Here is a 25,849-nt window from a genome sequence, read left to right on the forward strand (position 1 = left end):
CTCTAGAAGGTAGAGGCCAGGCCTTTGCCCTGACTTTTTTTCATCATTGATAGTTAGCTGCTGATCTCAGCTGGGGATCATACAAGGGAAGAATTCCTCAACCTACATGTCACGTTATCTAAGAGAAAGATATGCCGGGAAACTATTTTTGAAGCTTACTCATTTCTCTGGTGGAGTTTATGAAACTAGTAGAGAAGCACCGCAGGGGAATTTTGCTAAGCATGGAGAAAATTTCCTCAGGGACGCAAAGTGCTCTAGCTGTTTTCTGGCTGTCATTGGGAATGTGCATTTTCAGTATCACTTTAAGGTCAGGCTCCTGGAGGAAACAGACCAGTCTGACAAGGATGCTGACAAGGAGATTTCACGTGATGTATCTCAGATTGAGGAGGAGCAGAAGTTGATCAGGTCATTTCTACCAAAAGTCACTGCAAGGAGTTTCTCTTTGGAGTTGGCATGGCCACTTTGTGAGAGATTTATATTGGTGTTCACTACTTTTTTTGGAGGCATTGCTGAATTTGCAACAAGCAGCTGTAAAGCTATTTAAATAAAGATTTAGTTCAATTTTATCTTTAAAGCGAGGACAAAAGCTATGTCTTACTTCCAATTGGACAACAAGGTCTTAAAGGAACAGCAAATCTGAAACCTGCTATATGTCTCTAGGAATTGATTAAGACTGAAATAGAAATAGACAATGCTGAATAGTCCTTTTCTTGCACATATAAACAGTATTTTAAATTTACTTTGATAGAGTTTTACCTGACATGAGATGTTTATGTCCAGGTTTCATTAACAGCAAATGGTGTACTTTTCAGTACCTGAAGATAAAACTGAAGCAAAAGAGACCTGCAAGTAAGCAACAGCTGAAGTTGGCTGCAGTAAAGACCTGGCAGGAGGAAACCAGCATTTAGTGATGTTGACAGCCTGCAAATGATTTCATCCAAATATCAAAAACAATCCTTGTGTTTGAAATTATGTTAGTTCCTTCATATTATTTTGAGCCTCTAATGGAGGACAGTATAAAGAATGATGTGAAAATTGCTGTGGACTCTTAATAAAATACTTTTTTTTTCACCCCCTTAAATTAAACATTCAAGTCTGCACTTCAATCACATCTTGGTTGCTTGATTTAAAAGCACTCTGCCAGTGTACAGAAACAAAATTTCACTGTCTATATACTTTTAGACCTAACTGTAGAAGGAGAAGGTCAGCACAGTAAAACGTGATGATGTGGTATATTGCCAAGAAGTCAAGTGAACAGCTGTTCCATCTCATGTCACAATTTTGAGCATGACTTTTGATATTCTGTCATTTCAATACGGCTTTGGCTCTGGCTGTAAGAATCCAAAGTTTACTTCTTCCAAGAAAACCAACTCTACAGTATCAAGAAACACACTTTTCTGATATATCCTGTAGCTCTGAAAGTAAATCTGATGTTATAGAAATACCATCAAGGTTGTCTGATCATATGCTACAAATTAGGGTATGGAGTTTAAATGAAGTGAGCATTTCAAAGGGCAGAGACATTAATGAAAGATACAGGACAGCTACATTAAGAGCTCTTGTGTTTTCAAAGCTTGAGTCCTTCGATTTTATATAAGTGCAGTACTCGCTGACTAAAGCAGCAGTTTATCTTGCAATCATTGCCATTGTGTACCTAATACTTTTCAGAAGCTGTTTGTCTCCAGTCTTTTGCAGAGAAAGGAAGCTGGAACAAAAACACAGACAGACAAAACCCAGACGTAGCTGATATTATTGTTCTCAAGATTTAGGTTGAGACTTGAAGTGCGTTCATTACTGCCACAACTTTTTCGTATACACTTTTAAACACTGAATATCAAGAATCAGATGTTCTGTCATGTCAAAGATGATGAAGTAAAGGCAGAAATATCCACTGTCCTAAATACTTATAGCAAAAAAGGTCAGTCTGCCCGTTACTAAACTCCAACTAACTACTGCCTTCCCCTAAAACACACATCAGTGCTGTGTGGATGTGGAGTGGATGTCCATCACGCAGCTCTAACTTCAAACAGGATTATTCAGGACTGGTTACTTGTCCTGATAATTTGAATTTCTTTCTCCAGAAGTGTTTAAGGAATATTTTGTTGGAGTTGTACTTTGAGAAAGGGTCTTTAAGTCATCTTTAAAGTCTCGACTTGCTCTTCGGAGATTAAAACGCTGTCATAAGCAGAATGTTGCCGCGGTAACTACAAAGGTACCTTGATAAAACATGTAGTTTGTCTATCTTCTCTGTAAAGGTGTACAGTATTCTGTCTATGCAACGTCACAACAAGTCCTATTAATACCCATTCTAGCTACTCCACCAATCAAACTTTCTTTTAGCCCACATGCTGTGAGGTGAACAACGGTTTGATTTAAAAGTATCGTCCTCAATGTTTGGTGCACGACTAGATTTAAAGACGGATGGTTTGTATGATCATTAAACAGGACGGATCTGACAGCACGACTCTTGGTACATGACCTCAGCTCTTGCTATTTATCCTCAGAAGACATAATCCTGTCAAATCCTTTTTGCTAGTGGATAAACTTAAAGCCACACTTTGTATGCTTTAAATGGCAACAAGAGGAACCTGCAAACGTGATCTAAGGTTGAACATCCAGATGTCTCGTCACCAATTCCAGTTAGAACAGTCACGTCTATGTCAAAAAGGAAAAAAGATATAAAGAAGTGCATAATGGAAACCCTGAGTCCTAATTTCACTCCATATAACTTTAACACGCTGTTGTTTTTGCACTGGAATTCTGGCATCTCTTCACCTGACATACAGAAAAAGGGATTCGATTGGAGCGTCACAATTCCCCGTGCAGTTTCGTGAACCACGTTTAGAGAGCTTTGTATATGTCTTTGGCAAAAAAAAAAAATGAGATGATTAATGTTTCCAGTGGAGCCATTCATCTCAGCCCTAATGACAGATTTTTGGTCAGAAAATGTGTGAAAAACACGAATCCATTTGGTGCATCATTGTTGTTTTATTGATTCAACACACATTAAATGAACACATTTTGTAACCACTGTAGTACATTTTTGATGTCAGATGAGCTTGTTATTGCTGGGGTTTTAATGGAAAATTGATAGTTTTGTTTGTAATGACCATTACATTAGTTAGGAAGTCACACTGTCATTACAGTAAAAGGCAGCGTTTCATTTCGTTCCATTATTTGCAGCAGAATGCAAATCATGGTGGGATTTGGTACCATAATTCATGCATAAATGGTGCATGTTTTGATCTTTTGATCTGATTTGAATGTTTATCCAATAAACATGATGTGTTTGCTTGCGCTGTTTGTACATATTTGTAGCAACATGACAGTGAATATTTGTACGGATTAAATACTGAATGTTTTAAAGACATTTTATAGCTGCATTTGTTGTTTGCAAAGTCTAATAGAGGAGCATATTATGTGATTTCCGCTTTTTAATTTTCTTTGAACATAATTAAGAATCCCAGACATGTCTAAAAATGTACACGGTATATATTTATTTCCCTTCTCTACATATTATAAAGTGCGTCTCTGAATGAGCGCTCTGTGATGTCAAAAGGGACAAGAACCAGTCTTCACTCGTGGCTTAGAGACTCAGCCTTTTAAATACCAAACGACCAGCAGCAACCTGCCTCTCTTACTCTAACTTTAGCGATGTCTCGGCCACAAGCAAAGCAAGCTATATGTTCTGTTGTTGGCTACAAGGACAAAAACAAGAGTTTCCATACACTTGCAGCATCCGAGGAACTGAAAACCCAGTAGATTTGTTTTAGGATTTAAAGGCAGCGTATCAAATCTACAGGAAAATCATTAGTATTTGTATGTTGTGTGGCTAAAGTTATCATTAGCTTTGACAGTAAGCCCAGATTTATGTGATAATAAAAGCAGTGACCAAAGGCAAACAGACGAATGTTTAGACTGATTTAAAACCATTAAAGAACTGGGAGTGATTTACTGTGCTTTCATGTCGCTGTTTGAACCTCAGTGCAACCTAAGCTCTGTTTGGTTCTCTCCTATTATCTGTGTTCACTGCACAGCTGTATTTAAATAAATAAATAAAAAACGAAATTAAAAAACTGCTATCTACATTTCCACTTTTTCTGTTCCTGGTGCCAAACAATGTAATGAGTATGAAATTGTGATTGACATGCTGCACATTAACTACATGTTAACCACCAATTAACTTTCAAGCCACTTTTCAAGCTGTCAGTCTGCACTGGAACAATGATGATTTTAAAGCCATGATGTAATCTGACAAAATCTCTTCGCACAAAGGGTTAAAGACGGTGGCTGTGTTGTGATTCTGGCTATTTTTACTCTTTAAAGGATCAAACGAGGAGAACATTAGAAGCAATACTGTATCACTGTCTGTGTTAGCTGCCCTTTGATCAAATGCGTCTCCTGCTGCTATTAACTGCTATTTACTGGAGGTGGTTTGCATTTGAAACTATGGGAAGGGGAATGGGACATTTGTAAAAGGGCACAAGAACAAGGGAGTTTTAGAAAAGCTTAAAAGAAGAATGTTTCTTTTTTAGGGAAATAAAATACTCGCATTATCTTGCTAAAAATGGAGAATGAAGCATCATCCTCACTTGTTTAATAATTATTTAATGCAAGATTTTATGTATCATTTAAACCAGAAGTGCTCACATCATTCTTCAGTCCAGCATCACCACTCAAACGTTTACAGTCTGGTGTGGCTGCATTTAAACTCCGGTTCTTTTTCCTTTCGACAGCTACATTCAGATGTGGACAAAGGAGATGGCAAGGTGAAGTACGTGCTCTCTGGTGAGGGTGCCACCTCCATCTTCACCATTGATGAGAACACGGGAGACATCCATGCCACAAAGCGGCTTGATCGAGAGGCTCAGGCTTACTACACCCTTCAAGCTCAAGCTGTAGACCGACTCACCAATTTGCCTGTGGAACCCAGATCTGAATTTGTGGTCAAAGTCCAGGACATCAATGACAATGAGCCCAAGTTTCCTGATGGACCATACCTGGCAGGAGTACCGGAGATGTCACCCTTAGGTAAGTTACTCTAGTTCTTTTACAAATAATCGATTGAAGGTTATTAACCAAAGTGTTAAAAGTGATAGAACATTGTACGTAAGAATTGTAAAGTAAGTTAAAAGTGGTCACCTATTAATGCAGTACACAGTGCTTTTCTTTGTGAACAGTGTGATAGTTTCGGTTCTCCATGAAGACCCACAAGAGCTAATTATCTGTACACCTGTGTGGAGTCTATGAAAAATTCACATCATGTGGAAAAGAAAAACCTGTATATTGGATGAACTATTATTCGTCCCTGCACTGGCATAACCAAACAAGTCATTTCCCCCCCTCTCCGCGCACTCTTCAAGTCTCTCTCTCTTACTCTTGCTTTCTCTTTGACTTGTCCTTGCTCCAACATCTGCCTTTGATAATTTTCCACCTCACTGAATTCGTCTTCATCTCTCCCAGTGTTTAGGTCGTGAGGGGTGGGTGGAGGGGGGGATTTGGAACGTGTGCAATATTAATTTGAGTCCAGCATGTTCAGTTTGTAAGACTGACTACATACTAATCATACTGAATATAATTTAACCAGTATGAAGCCCTTCTTGTTCATGGGCTCCACATCAAATGAGATCCAGGTTAAATTACCTTGATTTGGGAATACCTTGGCCACAGCGCACTGGTCTGTTGGCTTCTTTCTCCTTTTCTGCTGTGATCCTGACGAATAAGGTCATGCATGCCTCGCTGTTCATTTTTTAAAGCTTCAAAAAGCAGGATGATGCACAAAGACTAAGAAACTAAAACCATTTCTCCTAGGCCACTCAGTAAAGCTTGCCTTTATTTTTATATATTCCATAGGTATCATGTAGCGCTAATACCAGCAGGTTTTAGCATAAACAAAATTTTAACTTGATGATTGCACAAGAGAAAAAGTCAACTAATCACAAACGGTTATATGTAGAACCTGACAGTCATGATATCATGTTAATTAATCAGTGAAAACATTTTGATTAAAACCAAAAATGAAAAAACTCATCAATCCATCAGCATAAATCTTCTGGGAACCAAGGATCTCTGTACTAATCTGTGTCGCACATTAAGACAATTTTTGCTGATTTGTGACGCATCAGAGAGTAACCACTGCTGATATCACCAATCCTTCTGGGATTTAGGAATGTCCTGATCAGGTTTTATTGAAATACAACTAATAACTAGTGATGCTAGAAGCACAAGATTTTAAAAGCTAGAAAAAGGCTGCACATACTATCAAGCCCCCTCTCCACTCCCGATCCATTACCTTTTTCTTCTTGAGTGCTGACTTTTTTCCAGTCCTGTACATTTACAAGTCGAATAGTAATTGAGAATTGACTCCCTTGAATCCCATGGGAATACCCCAGAATTCCTGTAACCCCCACAGGATATCTGAAAAAAAGTGTGCTTCTACAGAACAGCTGACCAACTACAGTAGTCTGCAGATTAACAGACCAGCATTGGTATATCTAAAGCAAGCACAGGTAAAAACATTATACTGCACAATAATACCTCTCCTAAGGACTCAGCAATTGATATTCTATTGATCACATTAGCATTTATTGCAACAGGTATTCCTTTTATCTGTTTAAAAAACACTCCTTGAGGGCGCTATCATATCAGCCCCTGTCTGTAAGCTGTGTGGTCAAGATTTCCTTCAAGGTTTCAGACAGGTCCTGCTCAGGTTCAAAATGGAAGTAAATGCAAATGAGTGGCAACAACATCCTGAGGCCATTCATCTTAGCAGGTGTGTTAGGAATGCAGTAAGAAAAAGTGACCTCCATATATCTAATGTCTAGAGCATGTCTGGTTTATACTGACCTAAAATTTAAAAAAAATAATAAAATAAAAAACAATAAATAAAATTAATATTTGGGATATTTAGGATTTAGAATATTTTTAGAGCTTGTTTTATTTCAGATATTCACATATTCACATATGCCAAAGCAGACCTCTAGGCTTAGAAATGCTGATGAGTGACTCATGTTTGAAAGCTAACTCGGGCAAACTTAAGGTCTGAATCAGGCTTGAAGGCCATAGGCATTTTTTCCACAAATTGGACTCAGAGTTCATTGCAGCCAGTACCTCCCAGTACCTTCCTGCTGAACATTTCTCTGAAAAACATCTGATCCTGATGAATACATTTCTGCCCAGCCATTACTTTTGCAATTCACTGTGGCAACACGGCATGCTTAGCAGCACAGTCACCCTTAACTTCCTCCAGCTTCACCTAGGGGTTCCCAAGGCACTCCAAGGCATGCTGGGAGCTGTGGTCTAATCACAAGTGAGCTGTGAGTGCTGGGATGGAGACTGAAATGAACCTGGCCGTCAGAAGACTGAAAACGGTGACCTGAGCTTTTCAGTTGATTAAAAATTACAAACACAAAGTTTGACATGATTTTATGCCTAAAGTGTAAAAAGTCATTTTATGTCAAATTAATTACACAATCTACACAACCTGCTTGAGAATGTGTTGGCCAAAGACTATCAACTTTTTTCAGTCAGTAAATTAAATGCAAAATTTGTAATAAAACACCATAAACCCATTTTAGTGTCATTGCTACCAAAAGGGTAATATGGAGTGGCGGTTTGTGACCTTTTTTTCCCAGAGAAAATTGAGGAAATTCTGTACGTAATTAAAAAGAGTGAGCATCACACACTGGGTAGCATCACTGAAACGCTGTCAAGGCTGTAAGTAGGAGTGTTATTGTGCAAGCTGTAACTGCAGGCAGGTGGGCGAGAAAGCTCTGGGTTTGAATGCATTGTTTTTTAATATGTAGTGGACATGTTTCAGTTAAAACATGGGGTTAGATGGTTCATTAAATCTGCAATGAATTGTGCTTTTGGCCACTCAGGGGCACTTTTTACACTGATATGATTGGATACTTATACACTGCTATACTGCTTTATGTCTGTTATCAGCTTGTACTAGCATTTGTGCACAGTAGTTTTTAGAGTGTTTTCTTTTCTTTTTTTCTCTTTTTGGAAGTTCACAGTGTACAAATTATGCAATGAAAACTCTGAGAATGAAGCACAGCAGTGAGCTTGTGGGCCAGATAAGCAAAATAATGAGCTGAAAGAAGCTAAACAGGAACATGGAGCTGTGGGGAGCTCTGGTGATAGCACTTTGTGGATTGATCACTTGGTTCGAGAACCCTTTCCCGTATGCTTTGCTGTATGTGATTGATATGTGGATGGAGATTTTTATAGTTTTTACCTCGAGCAGTACATAGACAGCTGAGCAAACTCATTGCTGGTTAGGATCACCTCAGTGCTTCAAAAGTGCTTGTTGCCATGCAAATGTAAATTAGAAAAAAAAAAAACAAAGGCTATTTCCAGAGTGTTCAAAGTCAAAATGGAAATTTCAGAAGGCATACAGTGGCACCGGGAGCCGTTCCAAGGGAGGCTCTGCTTTGCTTACAGCACAGGCACAGAGATCTCCGAAGGATTACACAGCTGACTGTCAATGGGGGGTACAGAGCACAGGCTTAAGGAACCAGAGGATTAGAGTACGAGGGCTTTGAGTCTCGTGCCCAACCGGTGATAACAGCAACTTACTAGAAGGATGTATTCACACCAGAATCGGTGAACTGCACGTTCCACCCGAGCACTTTATTTACTCTGCCAGTTCCTGTAAAGGTCTTCATCACGAGTTGCGAGAACAACAGGAGAATAATGCTTTGCCTCCCTTTTGTAAATATCTGCTCAAAGCAATTATCAATGCAGTAAAGAACGGGAGAGGGCGAAGCACCTCCTGTCTTCAATAATTCCTTTATAGATGTCTTTAAATCATTAATGGTCACAGCTTTGCACCCTTGATGAATGGGTTCAATTTAGAGGAAATCATGAATTTAATTAATTAAAGTAATTAGAAGCAGTGCTCGTCCATGCACAGTGTGACCCTGTGGCCTGAGGATCTCTCAGGGCTTTTGTCTTAATCATGGCTGGGATGTCAAATAAAAGACAAGAGAGCTTGAGGACAGTTGGAGGTGTGACAATCGTGAGGCCTGGCTCTCTCCCGCTGCACAGCGAAAGGCCAAAGGAGCCGTTTGAGGGCTCATTACAAGCATAGAGAATGTAATGTCACCCCAAGGCCACAGCTCTTGAATTTACTACTCACCAGTCCTATATCCAGCTGTCACAGTTCCTGCCGAATTCACGAGAGCAGAGATCATGGATGGAATAGTCATTTTAATTCTTGAAATGAAAAAGGTGCTGCGGTTTAGGGAAAGTTGATTTTTTTCTTTCTTCTTTTTGTCACTGGAAGTGGAAGTGCTTAATTGCGTGGTAAAAATATTCACTGAAGTACACACGCTTAATCTTTGTTAACTACAATGCAGCATATCTGTCATAACTGTTTTTACAAAGCTCTTAATGTTCACTTTTACTTGACAGTGACAATGTGTAAATTTGACACTATGATAATTATTTAACCAAGAAGTGTATCACATTATTTTTTTTGTTCTCTCCAGCAACACATATTAGGCAGGCGAAATATTAGAAACACCTCTGAATATAACACAGTCTCGTAAAATATAATAAAACAGTGATGAAAACTGGACACAATGAAAATATGGTGGATATTATTGTAGTACAGCTGTAGAGGGAATGTAGGGAATGTATTTGCTTCCTAACAATGTTAAAACATGCATAGAAATCAGCAGGCACTCGGTAACTTTCTTTTAAAGTCTTGTAACTCATTTTTGCTTTTGTAGTTAGGAATAAATGTGAACCCAACTCTAATCAATAATCCCTGCTCATCTGAAACAGTGGGGAGCAGGTGTGAATGTGCATGAATACAATCAACTTAATCAACTGCGGCAGCTTTGAGTACTCATGGAGGCATTGCAGAACGACTGGGCTTTAATGAAACATTTTAATATTGATTCTTCTAATATCCTGTATGTACTTCCACATCGCAGAATTGTTTCTGATGGGTTTTTTTCACCTTTTCGCTTTAAATAAAAGTATATTTATATTCCTAAGACGGTCCTTCATTTGTACTAATGCAAAAGTTCCAACACACGTTTTGGGTCACTGTCAAACCTTTGCATTGTGTGCTTGCAGTCGGAAAGTGGATATTGCACTTGACAGTTGCTTGCAACCTGTACACGCAAGTGTCTGAAGAATATTGGTCTCCGCTCCAGATTAAGCACGCCGCATTTATTTTCATTACTGGCAGATGACAGTTGCTCACCGAGAATACGGAATTGATTAGGAAACTTGTTTTGTACACAGCTGCAGGGGATAAATAACAAGGGTGAAGATCTGATCCATCACGTCGATGAAGTTGGACAAATATTGAAAGGACACTGACAGGGGAAATTGAGTAGCAGACGACAGCCTGGTGGAGCTGAAAGAATCTGTTAAAATTTTTGGGGTGTTCATCAGTTTTTTTTCTCTTTCTCTCTGACATCCAGCTCACCCAGATGATATTACCTTTCATGCTGACAATATTGTTAGAACAGGATGTTTGGTGGACTCGCAGGGCAAACAAGCTGTGGAAAACATCTGAAAAAAAAAGAGGAAACTTTAAAAGCGCTCCATGCGAGTCCATATTGAAAGTTAATTTACGGCGGCGTCCACCACACCCTCTGTGAAGTGTTCTTAACTATCATCCTGTAATAAAGATTCAGACGTTGCCTGAGTTCTCTTTCATACAGTCATCCTTTGACCTTGGTGTTTTAAACTACCTGTAATATAACCTGTCATGACTAAGAGGTGATGATATAATCTAGGTGTCCTTCTACAACCAGCCTGGTGATAACTTCTCCAGCTTCACCAAGCTTTTTTTTTTTTTTTTACTGTTATATTGTTCACATCCAGGGCCAGAGCCTGTTAATTCAGCTTTATGGCCAGAATGGGGGACTCTAATCTTCAATTTCCGTGATCACTTCATTCTGTAAAAGCCTGTAAAATACATCTCATGTTAGAAAGTGAGATTTTTATTAGGATGTTTGCTTCAAAGTAAAATATCACCAACTTGTAAGACAGCACTTTCTGTTTGCTACAATACAGGCTTTGCCAGATATGTTCAGCTAGCCATTAAAGTGAAATATTCAAGCATCAACCAGCTATTCATGTGACAAACTGAAAAAAAGCTACACTTGTGGAGAACGGTGTTTTTTCAAGGTTATTTTAACAATTTCTATTCTTGATGATTTCACCACTGCCAAGTGTGAGACTGCTGTAGGCGTCAGCTTTAAGACCAACACTGACGTATAGTCTAACAGCGAAAAATAGCCTGAACCGTAAAGGTTGTTTTTGGTCATTTCACAATTTATTAAATGCCTTTTCCTCTCCATTATCAAATGGATATCAATTTTTCAGCATAAAATGACTTTGCCTGAAAAAACAAAAACAAACCTGCACCCATTTAATGAGCCCAGTTGGAACAACAGGGTTCATTTATACCATAATGAATGACCTATTGAAATTGATTGGCACTGATTGTCGCTGATTATGTTTTCTCTGTGAAATCTTCAGACGCTTTTCTGCTTTACCTCCCGAGCCACGGCTGTCAGCTCAAGTCACATCAACCTCGTTCAGTGGGCACATTTAAAGAAAAGTGCACAAGGAGTCGTGTGTGATGTCTTCTCGTTTGCCTTAGAGGAAGTGTGGGAGAGGACAATACTGTACTGCACGCAGAAACAACAGTTGTCAGTTGTCAGCAGAGTTCACAGTTGAGTTTGAAAACAAATGTCCTTCTTGTAGGATGAACGGAAGTTTGGGGATTTGAGGAGGGCGAATTCTGGGCTCTGTTACAAAGTGAGGCTTTATGTCTGGGTGTTTATAACTTTATCTGCAAAACTCCACTGGATAATGTAAGGTTTTTTGTTGTTTTTTTTTAGAATCACAGTCAGAAAATGCAACTTTTATAACACGCCGAGTTAAGATTCTCTACCCATATCAAACTTTAGCTACAGTTTTTACACAAAGTGAATGCAATAGGATTCACAACAATAAAAAAATAACAAGAAAACTCGTAAATATTGCACATGACTGTGAATAAATTGTGGGGTTATTGTGCAGGAGTATAATCACAAATTGCATATGCATGCTGCAGCATGTAGGCCTAAGCACAGATGTACAAAGTCAGTCAAATTTCAAATGAGAAGTGTAACTTATTTTTTGTATAACTTTTGGCAATTGCTTTGCTCAAACCTGGGGATTTACAGATAAACAAGCATCTGTTACTCAACATTCGAGTCTTAGCCAAACAGGTTCACATAATGCTGATTGAGCCTGTCAGCTACAGGTTAATCTCTCTGTATTTCACTGTATGTCAGAGCTTTAAATCTCAGGCATGAAATTTCTGCGCTGACATAGCGATAGCCACCATGCAACAAGGTCACCTCTCGCATGTGTCCTCTAGGCAGACTGCAAAGTAGTATATTAAGAACAACTTCATGTCCATTATGTCCACAACCGGTCTTGAATGGAGCATAGGAATTTGACATAAATCCTCCAGAAATTGTTGTAAAATTCTTTAATGTACTCGGTGTCATTGAATCCTAATTAGTACCACAGAGAGGTACAGTGCCTTCCAATGACATTGCTGCAGGACGACTTTAAACTCCTTTCTAAAGCAAAAAAAATAAAGTTGCAGTTTTTGGATTGCTGTGGGATGATGTGAATAGTAATTTAGCTTTGTCTTTTTTGATGGGGTGAAGTGCCTCTTTAACATGCACAGATGGGTTGCAGACCCCATTTGGCTGATGAATTAGAACAGATTGAAGTTACCAGGAAAGATGCTGCTAACTGATCTGCACCAGGCACACTGAGAAAAAAAAATGGCACTGAAATGATCTCTACAGGCTTGGAGTTACACTTTAATCTTGCTGCAGCATCCCTGCAAATTATGGAAATAATTAAGAGTGTCAGTTGTTTTGCAAGAGCCAGTCAGATCAGGACCCTCTCACCACCATTACCACCAACCCCCCACAACTCCCTTCAAACTGAGTTGGTCACAGGGCTGTTGATATGATGACTGTTTCCACATTTAGCTCTGTTTGTCTTGGCTTCTTGATGTCGTCTTGGAAACTAATGAAGGGCTGTCTGCTCACAGGAACCATGGTAGTGCAAGTGGTAGCCACAGACGCAGATGACCCAACATACGGGAACAGTGCCAGGGTGGTTTACAGCATCGAACATGGACATCCGTATTTCTCAGTGGAGCCAAAGACAGGTAGGAACAGACAAAATCCGTGAATTCATCCTGCTGGTTTGCATTTGTTTTACAGATATTGCTACTGTACATCATTTAATGAAGCTTTTTCTCTTAATGTATAAAATAATCTGTCAAAGTTGAAACTGTTTTCATATTTCTCTAGGCAATGTCATGCACTATGCATCATGTTTTTAAATGCATTTATATCAAAAGTGAGGGAAGAGTTGGTGAGCTGTTTGCCTACACAGCTCAGCCACTGTCAGTCAAATGTGAGCAAACAACAACCACACAAACCTGATAACCAAATGTATTTTTATATTCAACTGCAGTTTTTATTTATTTATCCATGAATAATTCTGTACCAACAATAATACTTCACTCATGTGGCTTTGAACTCCTACAACGCTGTCAGAGTCAAGACTGACAATTTAAAAACCTAATCAGAATTAATGATGTAAAATCAGAGATGTGTTGTCTTTTTTTAGTTAATGCATTCTTCTTCCCTGTCAAAACCTGAATTTGGTGTTCATGTGTGTTATGCTGTAGTGGCTAATGAAGCCTTACCCTCAAGTGAGTTTTTATTTATTTATTGTGTTGTTGTTTTTTGCTTTCTCATTTTTTTGTTTTTCCTTGATGAATGTACTTTTAAAATCTAAATTTAGTTTTCAAAGTCTGTGTTATGTAAAGCACAATGATTCTGTCACGAAATCGGATGCACTTATTTTTGTAATTTTCACAAAACAGTGGCTACTTTGCTCACATGAAACATTCGCTTTTCCAAAGCTTTGTCTCTCTTTAAAGAAAATTTGACTGAAAGCTAATTGATGAGGATCAAGAGCATCAAATGTGTCTTTTGGTGGTGATTTGCTAAGTTTGCTCCTTATAAATTATTGAAAAAAAACCTTTAAATAAACTTTCAGGACATATTTGTAATTATTAGTAAACAGGGGCAGAGAACATGTATGGAGAGATGGCAGGTAGCAGTTATTGTTATACTTACTTTACTATACTTAAATGTTGAGACACCCTTCATTTTGTTTCATATTTTGCCAGAGAAGTGCTAAATGGGTTTATTGAAGTGCAAATATAAAACAAACAGTATATAAGGCACAAACAGAGTTTATACAACTCTGATGAGCTTCAGCACAATCTGCACTCTTTTAGTTTACTTGTAGTTTCTTTAAGTAGTTTTCAGGAATAGTGCTCCAGGCTTCTTGAAGGACATTCAGAGCTCTTCTTTTAATGTTGGCTGCCTTTTGTTCAGTTCTCCGTACAGATGATCTCATATTTCTTTAGTAATGTTGACGTCCAGGCCCTGGGGAGACCAGTCCATGACTAATCGTGTTCCATTATCAGTACGCGTTTACTGCGCTGATATTGTCATTGCTAGTCTGAAAAATGAAGCTGTTGTCGATTAAATGCTTTCCAGATGGTATTATGTCACAGTAATACAGTATTATATGTAATACCATACCCGATGATACCTTTCTGTATTCATGATTTAATCAGTTTTGGCAAGATCTCCTAACACCACTGGCTGAACTGCAGCCCCAAACCATAAAAGAGCATCTACTATGATGGCTATAGACACTGACTGTTGTACACTCGCTCTCCTGACCTGATCTGTATATATTTGCAAAAAGGTGAACTAAAAAATTGAATTCATAACTCCAAAGACCCGTTACCACTGATTTTCAGTCCAGTTCTTGACAGTCACCTTTCCACTGAGACCATTTCTGATGAGTAAGTAGGTGGATCAATCAAAGGGTCAGATGTATCTCTCAAGTCTTTGCTTCTTTTTGTTCCCAATTTCTAAGGACATGAGATCCAGTTTATACTGTTTATCTGCTGTAAATAGTATTTTAGGTGTGCCACTTTTTTGGTACTCCACTAGTCCAGTTTCCGCAAATTGTTTAATGAGAATTTCACTCCATGCCGAGATATGCCAAGTTTTCAGCTAATAGCTCTTTGGAAATAGCGTGTTGGTGCAAAATTGTTGTTTTTTAGCCCGTCAAGGCATTTTTTTGTAGATTCAACCTGAGAAATGAGAACAAATTATGTGTTTTTGCGACAGGCTTGCTGGTAACAAAGTGCCTAAAGATACAATTTAAAATTGGTTCTTTTCCAAGTTGTCTGTTATGTGAAGCATTAAAACCCCAGAGTGTGTTGTAAAACGGTGTGTGTTATTTCTCCTGAATTTCACTTTTCATATATATATAAAGAAAATGAGTGTTGAAGGATATATACACCTGATTTTAGCACCTAGATGCATGTTTGCAAGTTTTGCCACTTGTTATAATAAAAGTAACAGCACTCAAAATAAAAAGAAACCATTTAAAAATTCGGAGGAAATGGATAAAGTAGCTTGAACCATAAGATGTGAGATAGTATGGTGACTTGTGGGGCATTTTATCCTGGGAAAGTGCAGCGGCAGCCCTCGCTACATCTTCATCGCTGGCTCATTAGCCACTGCCCTGCCGAGGCTCAGCTACTTCATGCAAAGCACTCTTGCAAGAAAACAGGAAAATATGGGCCATCCAGTAATACAGGCCTCATCCTCTGCTTCAAGAGCAACACATACACACATGCTACAATTTTATGAATGTAGTTCTAATTCATGAACTGCTGAGAGCCACTGCAATGCAGAGATTTCTGTCACTTATTTTTCACACTCGGTCAGACACAGAAATAAGAGGGATGCTCAACAAAACAAACTCCGCTGTGACCTGTAAGGTTCACTGTAAACATTCAATAAACCTAACCACCGGAAGAAAATGGAACGCTCCAGAAAAAACGAATGCATATCACAAAAAGGAAATAACTTCACACTGTGTTGGCATTATTGATGTGATGTCTTTGGAGGAAAATATGTTGGGTGCATCAAAATTCATCAGCACATTTAGCTGTGAAGCCTGCACAGTATCGCAGAATATCCATGTTGTTTTTCACTTTCTGGAGACCTTCAACTAATGAAGCCTCCTGCTGAAGCTTTCATTAGAGAATATTTCCATGTTACCATGTTTTCGGGTGAACATTTACATGTTTTATACACTCCAAATGAAAAAAGGAAAAAGAAAAAGTCCCTCATTGATACTCTAAGCTCCAGCAGTTTCTCTGGGACTACTCTGAAGCTGCGAATCTTTGATTATAAGTGGATTTTCTCATGTTGCTTAGAAGCTAAAACTTCTGTGAGCTAATTAATCTGTTAAAATGCTGTGATCACCTTCCCTCTAGATGAGTTTTTTTAAGAACTTATTGAATATATATTTAAGTCGTTTCTTAGTTCCTTACTGGTGGCATCCATAAATAAATGAATATGCTGTGTGTTTTGAATGCAATAGTTCAAATTTAGTAGTGAGCGGCACAGCTTTCAATTTTAATAGGCACTTTAAAGTAGTTAACACAGTGTAAGTAATCCCTCAGGTATAGTCTCAACATTAAAAATGTTTTGATGAATTGCAACAACCTCATTGTCTCATTCAGTTTCATTGACACGTTGCCAAAAATAAGTTTAGTTATGATTTCTGGCTCAAAGAAGCATGTAAAGCTATAAGAATAAAAATGTAAGTTAAATCAATCTAAAATGAATATTGATTATTGCCAATCTATCCATGTTCTTACAGAATTTAGGGTCACGGGGGAGGGGATGCATGCTTACGTTTACACCTATTGCCGATTTATAATCACCAATTAACCTAACGTACAGGTCTTTGCACTGTAAGAGAAAGTCAGGGTACATGAAGAGAACAAGTGCAAGAAAATGGGACAACATGCAAACTCAGTCAGCTGATAGTTTGAAAATAGAAGCTGCAAGGCAACAGCACTAACCACTGGCACACCATACTGGCAGCACTGATTATTGTTTCTTGAATAATCATAAAGCCTACATTAAATATCACCTTCTTTTATATCTGATTTAAGAAGATTGATGTAGCTAATATGTCTTCACAACTCTTTTTTTTTAAGCCAGATGTTACAATAAAACCTTGCCTAGCTAGCTTTGTTAGCATGCTGCATCTTTAAATGATTGTAACATTGAATGGTATGCTAATTTTGGCTAGCAAGAAACTTGAAATAAAACACCCTTACTAGAAACGTTAAACCTGCCTGTGGACCAAGTGATCCTTAACTCTGTAACATTTTAAACCAACAACTGAAACAAATGAATTACATAAATATTGATTAACAACTATTATGCGTAAAACCTGTAGCTAATAAATTCCCCAGAAAATCTGTAGCTGTGGTCTCTCGAGCAGAGTAATAGTCCAAGCTTAATTCATAGTGATTTCATATTAATGGTCAATTTAAGTCCAGTATTCATCTGTGATTTACCTCCGTTTTATGTCCTCTAACTCTTGACAAAAATGCCAAGGCTAATGCCAGTGTTGCTCAGCTACTTGCTGACACTGGCTTTCTGTGTGTATTCGTATTGCAGGTTTTTAAAGCTTTTTCACTAAAACATCTGAACTGTGAAGTTGTCTGACTCTGAACTCCAAACTGCTGTTAGGAAAACATAAATAAAGAAGAAAGCTATATTCACAAGTACCTGCCAAGTGATTTTTAGGTTTAAGCATGAAAAGTTGCTTATTGCAGCTTTAAGCATAAAACTTAAAGAACAGAAAGCACACAGATAAATCCCAGGTTGGTACTCTTTCTGTAGGACAATGGCTGGTTTATTAAGCTGTCAAACAAGCATACACACACATAAGCACATACACCAAAATGTGCAGCCAGATACAGCCCTTGGGCCCCTGCCAGCACCTTGCCTTTCTGCTGCCCATCTCTGTCTGACCACGACTGATTATACTTGGCTCTCTTTTCATTCCCGCAGAAGGTGATTGGATCTCACGGTTATGAGATGCAATATTGGTGTCAGAATGGAATAGCGTGGATGGCCCTCAGAGAGGTGTGACTCCATGTGGGACTGGATGCAGGGAAGCATGAAGACATGTTCTCTTGTTTGACAGGGGTAACCTTAATAACAGCAGAGTGGAAAAAGATGACTTAAAAACTGTAACCTGTGTGTCAAGGGGGAGATCCTGCACTCTTTCATGGCAGCATTGTTGGTGTCTAGAAGTCTCTGTTGGTTTATTACACTTTCTTGCCCCTCCCCTATCTTCCTCCCTGAAAGAGTGCAAACACACAACTGTAATGGAGAGAAATATTAGGAAGTGCTCAGTTGACTACCTTCATCTTCATCTTCATTTAGCTACCTTTCAAGAAGAACTATCTTGGGGAAATAAAAATTCATGCTGCTAAAAAAATGCTCAGCTAGTTTACTGTAAAAAACAATCCTGCTGTGTCATCAGCTTTCAAAACTCTACAAGCTATTTACCACGTTGTATTTATTGTGTGCATTTGTGGGTTCCCTTTGATTTATCGCTGCATAAATTTCTGCATTTATCTCCTCGATTGCTCTTATCCGTCAAAAAAAATCTGTTTTACATAAAGTGACTTGTCTGACTTCTTGTTCGTAAAGAACTTGTGAAAAGTAGATTGATTTATCATGTACTGCCCTGCAGTAATATTTAAAGCTGGCACAGAACTGATGAAAATTTGACCACTTTGCCTGTGGCTGTTCAACGATCTTTGACAAAGTTCGCAAGAATACTTGTACACATCAATGATTCTTGAATGAGACTTCGTAAGGCCTATGCCAATTAAAGTGAGAGCACACAAGTGATGTTCAGACAGTGTGCCTGCCCCATAAAGCCCTCATTATTCCCATATCATGTTTATTTTCCCCTTTTTTTAATCTAAGCTCAGTGTCCAGATCCCATACTTTCACAGCCTTGACTGATGATTTTCTTTAAGGTAAGTGGATTCTTTAAAACACAAGGTTGATATTTCAGAAGCCTTACTGGGTTATAAAAACCTGTGGACTGTGATCCTCTACAGTTGACTCTGATGTTAACCAGAGATAAGTCCATATTTAAAGCTCACTAACAACATATTTAACATATAAGGACTCCAGAATGGGATTCCTGTGGAGCTGAAGCTAGAACTAGCATGAGAAACAATTATAGCAACATGTTGACCTATTTTTTGCTTACAACATCATTAGTTTTATCACCACGTATCATAGACATAAGCACACGATGGTGTTTAACACTTGGTGGGTCCCTAGCTCCCTCTGAACATCAATATTTTAGAGTTCTGAGGGATCCCAAGGTATTAGGTAGAGTAAAAAAGTAGCATTAGTTGAAGTTAATTTAAAAATTCATGAAAAATTGGAATAACAGAATAAACTACCTGTGAGAAAAAGTATTCCCTTGTAGTCTGTAGGTACCCCAGTCAGTAGAATTAAGGTTATGTAAATCTGCATACTTTATTGAGAAGCCAGCACCACAGTGAATAAAAGCAGTGTGAATAAAAGAGGAGCCTAGGAGCAGGTCATCTAGGAATGACAAGGTTAGTGGTTTGATCCCTGGTTGCTTCAGTCTGCACCCCAGAGTACCCTTGAGCAAGACAGTGATTTCGGTGCATTTATCTCAGTGGACAGAACAGTATCAAAAAGTGCTTGTATGAGTGTGTGTGAATGGTTGAATGAAACATGTTTTATAAAGTGCTTTGAGTGCTCAAGTAGGGTAGAAAAGCACTGTATAAGAACCAGTCCGTTTCCCATTCATTTTTTACACTTGCCAATCACTTTAGGTACACTTTGACGGAAGGGTGTGTTAGACCCCTTTTTGCCTTCAGAACTCCCTTAATGCTTCATGTTATTGACATCTAGTGACCGTGGAGGCCATCTGAATACTGTGAAATCACTGTCATGTTTGGGAAAACCAGTTTGAGATGATTTGAGCTTTGTCTCATGGTGTGCTCCTCTACTGGAAGCAATAGGATAGCACACAAGGTGAGTACGCTTGGGTCTTAAAGAGATTGACATGGTCAGCAATTATACAGAGGTAGGCTACGACATTCAAAAAATACACACTAAGGTGTGTGCCCAGAAAATATCCCACACACAGTTAGATAGCCACCACTGCAAATGCAATGAAAAGCAAGATGAATCCATGTTCAAGGCGATAGAGCGTTTGTAACTGTGGCTCCCAGACTCTGGAACTCCCTTCCTTTGAGCCTGAGATCTGTGGACTCAGTGGTTTCATTTAAAAAACAGCTAAAAACCATGTTTTTAAACTTGCTTTTGTTTGATTTATGTTTTTATGTTTTAGCTTTTCTGTGAAGCACTTTGTGATTTTTGTCTTGAAAGGTGCTATACAAATAAAATTTCACTTACTTACTTTCATTTGAGTTATTGTTGCCTTCCTATCAGGTTATTTCTGTTCGCCTGGACGTAGTGTTTTCAGTGGGAGAAACGTCCCATTGAAAACGCTGTCCAGGTAAACAGAATCGACCTTCTGGCCATCCTGCCCTGAGCATAGCATCAGTGAGGGATTTTCTCCCAGATAACTAGCTAGCATTGGATATTTTCTCTTTTTATGACCATTCTCTGTAAACCCTAGAGATCAGCAATTTCTGAAATGCTCGGTGTCTAGCACCAATATCGTCCCACGTTCAAATTCACCTTAATCAGCTTTCTTCCCAATTCAGATTCTCAGTTCAACTTCATCAGGTTGTTTTTACTAAATGCAATGCGTTGTTGCCATGCGACTGTCTTAGTAAGCAGTTGACTGCAGTCTGTGTTGTAATAGAAGATCACTGGGTATTCATGTACAGAAACGTTTTTAAGAGCTGTATTAAAAACATTCCCCAAATGGTTTTGAAGATACATTTATTTCTGTATTTTTACAATAAAGAATCTTATACTGAAAAAAACCCAAACCACCTTGATAAGTTCAGTGTAATCAGAGGTTTCTCTGCCACATCATCACTTGTTCTGGTATGACCATGTGAGTATGAGCAGCAGATTACAGTCACAGCAAACACAAAGTTCACTTTCCTTATAAATCATCTGTAGTTGTGCCACAAACAGAAACTTTTTTTTTACTTTATTTTTTTGTAGTTTTTTTGTTGTGTTTTGTTTTTGTGACAACACTTGTTGCAACAATGGCCGCTGGCAAACATTAAACTCCCACTTTAATGAAAGTTAGGAGGACATGCATCAACTGTGGGCCTAAAAGGCAGTCAGCCACGAAATTGATAGCGTAATTAGTGTTTGTGTTGGAGGACCAAATTGTGTGATCTTCACAAAAAAAAGTACTAGACAATTGATGGTTGTCAAAAACTTTAAACAAGAAATACGCATTTTTTTCTCGAATACTCGTCAAAAATAATTTGCTTGCTGAGAAAATAATCTGTTAAACTGAGAGGTACTTTGCTTAAAAGTGGCCACTTCTTTGCAGTGTAACCGTATAGCAGCAAGAAGTGCGTCACAAAGTAAGCAAACTTAGTAATGTTAGGAACACAACAACAATCTTTCCTTGAGACGGGGTGCATTTCTTTGATCATCTTCCAGTAATTCTGGTTTAGTTCTTTCATTTTTACACCTGGATGACATCCAGGGGTAAAATATTCTGCTCACCTGACTGAAAGGAACCACATTGTTTGTGTTACTTATCAGTTTTTAACACATTGTCAATATCATGTATCTTATGGAATACACTGTGGCGCTGAGAGACTAGCTTTTAGACACCAACCTGGTGCTGAGTATTGTGGGATGAGCACTGTGCCTCTGTCTTTGTAAGTTACTAATTAGTCCCATTTGCAGCACACGCCTGGGCCATAGCAGAGGGTGACTTTGACAAAGTGCCTGAGTCGAACACTACACTTGCTCCACACTGCAATACTGCGCTTGCGATTAACTGGCAGAGTGCTAATAGCTGGTGGTGGGGGAAGCTGCTGGAAGGGTGGAGATGTGTGACCTGATGTTAGGTGGGTTGTATCCTTGCTCTTTTTCGTCTAACAAGTCTTTTACTTTGGTTCTTAATCCCAAATGAAATCTACAAGGTGCCCTTGGGAAAAGTACTTAATCCCAAATAGCTCCAGTAACTTCCAAGCAGTGCATAATGTCAGCAAAATACATACGTTAGTGTGCCTAAAGAGAGGATTTTGTAATATATATTGATTGATAGCTCGTAGTTTAGTTTGAAGGTGAAGCTTAAATGGTAACGCTGTTCGGGACTGTGTTCTAATTGATGGCAAGCTCAAGGAGGTTTGAACAGCTGCCCCAAAGCCCTGCGCCATACACCTTATCGATATGGCCATTCCTTTAGAGACAATTATACATGCACATTAGCGCTGTTAAGCATGCATGCATGGTCACAAACTTAAATAGCTGGAATAACAAGAGCAGAATTCAGTTAGTAGAAAATGACAGGTGCCTGAATGAGTGGATTAATTGCATGAGGAGGGTGGGGTGTTTGAGATGTGACATAGCATGCCTCTGAGAAAGACACGAGTATGACATCTGAATACGACAGCTACTGAAGTACCAACATATGACAGACTGAGCTTTGTCTCTTCTCGGACTAAGAATCTAATTAAACCGATATGGCTCAAATAAAAGAAAAGGCCACGTTTAATCCTTGTGTACTCTGTAGCTGTGAAGTTTAGACACTGAGGTCAGTAGACGAAAGGTTTGCCGTGATCAGGCTGTGATTAAGTTATTAACATGGTCTTTTTAAAAATCTTGTGTGCTTTTCTCTGCCCTCTTCTCCGAAAAGCGCGTGTCGCTGTGGCTTTGCACGGGCTCTTTTTGTGGTGACTGCACTAAATCGGAAAGCATTACAGCTGAAGGCTAGATATAAATCTGGCTGCCTCCTGCGGTTCAGGCAGGTAATATCGAGAGAGCGGGGAGTGGGGGGTGCAATTTTTTAATTCTAATCACAAACAACACGCACGCAAACGCACACTCTATCGTGCGCACACGCAAGCACATTTCCTTTCAGCTTACAAATAAATGGCTCCTGTGCCCTGTGTGTAACTTGTTGGACATAATGACTTATTTGTGTAACACACCGGTCTATTGTACTGTGGCATCATGTGGCCCTTTCACACTCTTGGGTACCTGGGAAGCTATAGTGACCCATGATTAGAGCATGATGTTTGAATGTCACTCAGTAATAAACTACCTAGGCTGCAGGTTTTATTCCCTGTTTGTGTGGCCTCTTTTTGTGTTATGGGATTTTTCCCTTGTAAGCTGCCTGAGGGGTTCAGCAAATCACATACTGCGCCCTTCATGTTTAAGTGTTCATCACCTTCATCAGTACCTCTCATAGCTGCACGCAGAGCCAGAGGGTTCCTCCAAAGCCTGCACTTTTATTTCCTCTTCGTAAGACAAATGTCAAGTATCTGGGCTTTAGCAGGGAGCGTGGCCCACCCGTCTGCCGCCAGTGGTGTGGAGACAGCTAGATAAATGCATGGCTACAATGCGTCTGGCTTGCACCGGAGGCAAGGAGTCACGGCGCAACGCTAGGCCGTGCCGTGATAGCGACAGAAGGATTTTAATCATCGCCTCTCCCCAGGAATGACACCAGCGCCGGATGGGGTAACAGAGATAGAGAGCGAGGGGGCTGGCACCCAGCAGACAAACAACAGCCTTGCAACAATGCCGTGTGGATTAGCAGTGTCGCTCGGTGAGAAGTATGTGTGCTTCTGGCCAGGCGGGAAGAGAAACATGTTGCTTCTTTTCTTCGTTTTTTTTTCTTCCTTCCAACTTGCTAGAATCAGGATTCACAGCATCATTAACCACAGCCAATATCTCCCAACCTCCAACAAACCAAGCTGATATTAAATAAGTGTATCAATTGTGTGTGAAGCCGATCTATGGTTTAGTGAGAACATTCATTTGTCTCACTCCTGGCTGCACAAACTTAACATCTTTTGTTCATCTTTTTTTATTTCACCTTTTAGGAGCCATCCATTGCCGCTGTTATTATAATCCGACCATTATCCAGCTTCCGTCTCAGTTTTACTTCTTGTGAATCCTTAAAGATGCCTCTTTCAGGTCTGCCCATGCATTCTACGTCTCTATGGTGATGTTATGTGGAGCAGAGGACAGAAAACTTTTGTTTGTGTCTAGCTAGTATTTAGGGAGCCTTGCTGGATTGAAGGCTTGAAGTAACCTTTCTGATGCAACTCAGTAAACAGGGTTCATAGGTGTCACTACAGCAAACACCAGAGCACTGGCGGTGCTCTTTAATTGGCTACGAGGTTACATTGTGCACGAACCAACAAAAAAGTGATGAATGGATGGATGGATGGGAAAAGAATGTGAGAGATAAACCGAACAGATGGGTGAATATCCACACACACAGAGATACAGAGATAGATGCCTAAAATCTAAGCATAAAAGCATTAGACTAAAAAAAGAAAAGAAACAAATGACACGTCTTAACTTTGTCACTGAGGCTTACCCAAAGGAGAGAAAGATAGCTCTGCTTTTTTGCAGCACTGTTCATTATTATACTGAAATGGTATGTTTTGTAGAGCAGCAGCTAAAGATTATTGTTTTATTGACTAACGTCATCCCACCGTAAGCCCTGGAGCAGGGACTTTAGAGAAAAGCAGTGGACAGCTCAGTATAATTTAGCTAACTGAGCCATTTACTTAGAGCAGCCAATAACACTTTTCTGCTGGAGGGACTGTAATGACATTAATAAAGGATGGCAGAGAAAGAAAATTAAACACTTAATGGAATTGTTTATTTTCGAGTACAGCCACGATTGACGGTCAAAAAGCATCTTTATTGTTTTCTCTTTAAGTCTTGTGACCCACTTTTCTTGATTTGTTTGTCCTTCCCCCCCCTTTGTTTTTGGGCTGAGGTGAATTGTAAATTCTGTGTGTGTGCGCGCATGTGTGTGTACCTTTATTCTCCCGAGAACCCGAGCTGCAATCCTTCCTCGGGTTGAAGAAAGGATGAGGATTAGGTGGGGCGTGAAGTGATGAGAGTTGTAGTTTTGAGTTAGGGAGGAAAGGTTTGTGTGTATAGCATTTTATTTGATTTTAGACCTGTTTGGTCCAAAAGATGCTTTATGCTTAAAATAAACAGCACACAGTCCTCATACATAATATTTAAATGTGGCAGGGCATAATCATCTTAATGACAGCACTTTATCAGATATATGTTGGAAAGAAACATTCATAAATGTGTTCAGAATTATTAAAATAGGGAGCTGAAAAGCTGCTGAACTACAACAAAAAAGCAAATACAGCATGCATATTAACTAAATGGAACAGCTTCTTTTCACATTATTATAACATTCAGGTTGTGTTTGAACTGTTTAAATTTACACATCACTCAAACAGAGAGGAAGGTTATTAATAGTACTAATTACTAATAAAGTCATGTTTTTTGCAGTCTGATAAATATCCAATATTATAGTCTTTTTAATTCATTTTTGGCCTCCATCCTCCAAAGGAAAACGTCTGGCTCTATCATCTAAATGCTCGATTATGTTCACCAAATAGAGTCTTCCTTTTGTTGCAGAATAGGTAGCACACAGGAAATCAAAAAAGAAATTAATAAATAAAGGAGGGTTAATGAGGCTGTAAGAGCCTTGAACTTGTCATCACAAAAGCAGGATAAACATGGAACATACTAAAACTCTGGGCAGGCTGGCAAACCTCTGTAATCTATACAAGTGCCACCTTTCACATTACACTCTAAATGAGCCATTGTGCAAATGGAACTATTGATTAGTGCAGCTCTGAGTAAACATTGGTCCAAATCTATGTCTGTGAAATCTGCAA

General features: G+C 39.0%; 1 protein-coding gene across 1 annotated transcript in view; it reads left to right on the plus strand.

The window, feature by feature from the left end:
- Window positions 1-25,849, plus strand: part of LOC102300687 (cadherin-7) — a 108,602-nt gene that overhangs the window by 32,212 nt on the left and 50,541 nt on the right. The window contains exons 2-3 of the mRNA XM_005922587.3: window positions 4,737-5,031; window positions 13,094-13,213. Coding sequence (XP_005922649.1) covers window positions 4,737-5,031; window positions 13,094-13,213 — 415 coding nt within the window. The remainder of the gene's footprint in view (window positions 1-4,736; window positions 5,032-13,093; window positions 13,214-25,849) is intronic.

The sequence above is a fragment of the Haplochromis burtoni genome, unplaced genomic scaffold, assembly GCF_018398535.1.
Source record: "Haplochromis burtoni strain Fernald_Lab_line unplaced genomic scaffold, NCSU_Asbu1 Contig_58, whole genome shotgun sequence".
NCBI classification, from domain to species: Eukaryota; Metazoa; Chordata; class Actinopteri; order Cichliformes; family Cichlidae; genus Haplochromis; species Haplochromis burtoni.